At 44.2% G+C, this 4,254-nt stretch overlaps 1 protein-coding gene across 2 annotated transcripts in view; it reads left to right on the top strand.

Annotated features, from left to right (window-relative positions):
* The window catches only part of LOC101860241 (protocadherin gamma-B5), a 202,362-nt gene that overhangs the window by 185,491 nt on the left and 12,617 nt on the right, over nt 1-4,254 (top strand). For both annotated transcript variants that reach the window (XM_013079757.2, XM_005093356.3), the window contains 2 exons: nt 2,504-3,376; nt 4,025-4,214. In XM_013079757.2, the coding sequence (XP_012935211.1) occupies nt 2,838-3,376; nt 4,025-4,214 (729 nt within the window). In that variant the 5' untranslated portion in view covers nt 2,504-2,837. The remainder of the gene's footprint in view (nt 1-2,503; nt 3,377-4,024; nt 4,215-4,254) is intronic.

Genomic DNA, 4,254 nt, shown 5'->3' with positions numbered 1-4,254 from the left:
TTTTTTATAGTTTATCTGCTATTGCCCTAATTTTCCCCCTGTGAAGTACGGGTGTCTGTAATGTAGGCGCTTGGCTGCCCCTCGCAGGAAACCTGAGTTCGATTCCTGAAGAGGGAAAACTTTTTATCGAGTTTCTTGGTCTTTCTGCTGGGATGATGTATCCCTCTCAGCCCGGGTTGGCACAGACTGGCAGGGTCGAAAACCTGCCTCTTAAATTATCTAAATTTTGTCAATAGGATTGTATAAACACCCTTTGTTTAAAAAAAAACAACCTTTAAAATTGGCAATGAAATGTTGCCATTATGATACTGTCTGGTGGTAAACATCTGCTGACATGATTTATATTGAGACCATACTGTCTAAAGGGTACGTTTTGAAGCGTCACCTGAGTCTTGAACGAGTTATCAATCGAACCACGAAATCGATTCGTGGGGATCCATCGATGTAACATAATATATTTTTAGCATTGACTCATGTCTACTTGATAACGTACCTGTGCTTGCATATTGATTCTTTTGCTGTGTAGTGGCGCGCTACACGGCCCCCCATTTAGGATCAAATTTCTCTTGTTTTCTTTCGCTAGTTGTTTGTTTGTTTATGTGTGTGAAGCTTTTTTGAGTTGTTAATTATCAACGACGTTCATCATATTATTATATACGTTGTGTGGCTGGTTAACGGGTGCTCTGTTGTGGTTTACTCCTCTTCTTTTCTGTCAAGTACCTATCGTCTTTATCTCTCCTTCTTCTCTAGATAACGGGGCACTCTCTAGTCCTGTAACAGCAATAACACCTCTAATCTTTGGCAATTATATAACCTAATTGTGTTGCAAACTTGAAAACTAAAGTTGTTCGTTGCGGATGGTCTGGGGATACAACTGAGTGGTAAATACTACTTTTCGTTCCCTTTATTCTTTCTGTCTGCATGACTCACCTTACCCCCAGCTGTAAATGGCCTTTGTCGTGACGACGTGGTTCTCCTTATTCAAATAGGACAACCTAAAACCAGCAGTTGTGTTGTTTGTTCGTTCAATTAGTTTTAGAGCCCTTGCTGGAGGAGATTAGTGTTATTCCTTTCTTATTGCTTTCGGACTGAGGAAAGTGAAAAAAAAAGGGGGGGGGGGGTATATGTGGCTTTGTTTTGTGTATGAGGCTTTAGGGGGAGTCGGTGGGGCCTGGGTGTTGTTGTTGTTGTTGTTGTTGTTGTTGTTGTTGTTGTTGTTGTTGTTGTTGTTTGTTTTTTGTTTTTTGTTTGTTTGTTTTTTGTTGTTGTTTTTGGGGGGGAGGTTGGGGGTTAGAGGTTTTTTTTTTGTTTTTTTTTCATTTAGGTGTGTGTGTTTGGGGGGGGGGATTGCGGCGGGGGCTTGTTTTCCTTTACTTGAAGTGTTAGAGACCGCCGCTTGACAGTGAAAGGGGTTTCAGATCGACGCCTTCGAGCTTGTACCAGTGCTCAGTCAGTCCGATTAATATCCTACGACTTGTCAAAAGGATTTATTTCCCTTCCAGTGCAGCCGATGAACAAAATTAAATGAGAAGTGTAAGAACAAGGCGCAAGTAAATTAACGTTTCTTCTTGTCCCCACCACAAATCTCCCTGTGGGTGGGTGGGTGGTTGGCTGGTGCTCTGGTGTGGTTTGCTCTTTCTTTCCTATCAAACATCTGTTGTCCTGGTCTCCCTTCCTTCTTTTGCCTGTATGCTACTTTCTTGCAGTAACATATCTAATCATCGGCACGTATATGACCTAATTGTTTTGCTAGTGTCGTAAAACTCTTACTAAAACTAAACTAAATCTATCTATTCTCCTAACCCTCCCTCAAGTCACGTGGTCAAACAGCCGCCACACGCCAACCGCTTGCAAATGACCTGGAGTAATTACAATGCAAATGGATTCGTGCGGCTCGTGCAAACCCGGTATATGCATGTGCATAATATTATGCTTTGTAAACGAATTGGCCGTCTATTTGTATTTCTTGGGTTTAATCTTGCAGTTTGTCGTTTTCGGAGTATATAATCTCTTCATTACCATTATGAGAAGTAACTATTGCTCCGTGTATGGTTGTGAGTTGTTGTTTTTGTTTTTGTTTTTTTGTTGTTGTTGTTGGTTTTTTAAGCTGTTTTTTCTTTGTTTGTTTAGGGTTGAGGGTTTTCTTGTTGTTGTTTTGGGGTTGTTGGTTTTTATTTTTGTTTTTACTTTTTTGGGGGGGAGAGGGGGTAATTGAGGTATGGTTGTCTATTTTAGTGACTCAATTGTTACAATTGGTGTTACATTGGAAAATGTACGAGTTTGGGTGGCTGGCGGGTGCTCTTGTGTGGTAAACTCCTCTCCTTTCCTATCAAACATCTATCGTCCCTACCCCCCCCCCCTCCTTTTTCTCCCCTTTTCTTTGTAGATTACTCCCCAGTGACCCTCTAATCTTCGGCACTTAAATGACTTGTTTTGAAAGTTCCATTAAACTCTTACTAAAACTAACATATATACGAGTTTCTTTTCTTTCTATTTACTCCAGGTGCTGAACGAGACTGGCTGTTTGGTTGTCAACAGTGACTGTATAACCACAGCGTTATCATCCGGTTCGGACAGGTTTTTGTGGTGAGCTTAAAAAAGGACGAAGGTTTACTTAGGACCATTGACCATCTTCTGCGGATTGGCTACGTCTGGATTAGTAATCTTCGTGGGAACAGTTTTTCGTTTGAGCTACCTGTGTGAGTAAGAGAATTGTTCTGAGCTGTCCTCGTGGTGTTCGAAGGTTATGGGACATGTTCAAGCATGAAAATACCGAGCTAATTTTAGCAACACCCCTTCGTTGAGAGTCTACTCACACTGTGGGTCGTGACGCCATCATGTCGGCGAGCACTACTTCCGGCAGACGTGGCTCGCCACAGCTGCTCATGTCCCCAGCCCGTCTCCCTCGAGCTCTGTACCTACTTCTGCTTCTCACCTGGATCGTCTGCCTCCCAGACCCCAGCCTTGCTCAGAACATGGAGATTCGTACCTCCATCAGAGAGCAGCTACTCCCAGGGTACGTCATCCTAAACTTAGCCACTGATCCAAAGTTCGTCAGTATTTTAGAGTCGTCTGCCGCAGCCTCTCCCCAGAGTGACCTTCGTTTCAGCATCCTGACTTCTGGAAATCCCAATAGTTTGTATTTCGGTGTGGGCGAGAAGACGGGGATCGTGGAGGTTGCAAAGACGATAGATAGAGAGTATGTCTGCAGCTTCCGGTCTGTCTGTGTCCTTGACTTTGAGGTGGCGGCACGCTCGGAGTATGGCGTGTTTTTCGTGCTCGTCAATTTCGTGGTGGAGGTGACGGACTTCAACGACAACCCGCCAGAGTTCACGCAGGCGCAGTTTGAGCTGTACGTGCCGGAGAATTCTGTGAGGTCAGTGTTCCGAATGGGGGGGTTGTTTTTTGTTCGTTTGTTTTTTGTTGTATTTTTATCGGCGTGTGCATGCGGGTCTATAGGTGTGTATGTGTATGTGTGTGTATGTGAGTGTGTATGTGTGTGTGTATGTGTGTGTGTGTGTGTGTGTGTGTGTGTGTGTGTGTGTGGAGAGAGAGAGGGGGGGAGAGAGAGAGAGAGAGAGAGGGAGAAGGGAGGGAGGGGTCCTTAAAGAAGGATTAGCAATTTTTATGGTGTCTAAGAACGGCTAGAAGAAAGAAACATTAAAATTTATTGGGAGGATGCACTCCCATACAAACACACATACCGTGAATTCCTTATGGTCATATGAATGTGAGTGTTGATGAGTGAAGAGGGGGAGGAGAGAAAGAGAGAGAGAGAGAGGGGGGGGGAGAGGTGGAGAGAGAAAGAGACAGAGGGAGGGAGAGGAGATAGAGAGAGAGAGAGAGAGAGAGAGAGAGAGAGAGAGAGAGAGAGAGAGAGAGGAGGGGGAGTGGTGAAGGGGAGGGAAAGGGAATTGCTGGGGATGACCTTTTGGTTGGTAAAGACTTAGAAATGTCTTCTCCCAATTGATTTGTGTTTATTGCTTTTCTTTCATCATTTTATTTCTTAATCTTTTTTAAACAGAGGGCGGTCATTCCAGCTGCCTGTGGCTTTTGACCGAGACACGGGACCGGAAAATGGGGTGAGCGAGTACAGAATCTTGAAAGGTCCTGACTTGTTTGACTTGGTGACAACAGAGTCTGGGTTCAATTCCTCGGACGTGTACCTGACTCTTCAGAGCACGGTGAACAGAGAGAGTGCACCGTCGTATAAGGTATGTTTGTACCTATTTAGACTTTTTTGTTGGGGGGGGG

Source organism: Aplysia californica, unplaced genomic scaffold (assembly GCF_000002075.1).
Source record: "Aplysia californica isolate F4 #8 unplaced genomic scaffold, AplCal3.0 scaffold00062, whole genome shotgun sequence".
Classification (NCBI taxonomy): domain Eukaryota; kingdom Metazoa; phylum Mollusca; class Gastropoda; order Aplysiida; family Aplysiidae; genus Aplysia; species Aplysia californica.
The sequence above is the reverse complement of the archived record's forward strand: the minus strand, read 5'-3'. Positions and strand labels throughout refer to the sequence as shown.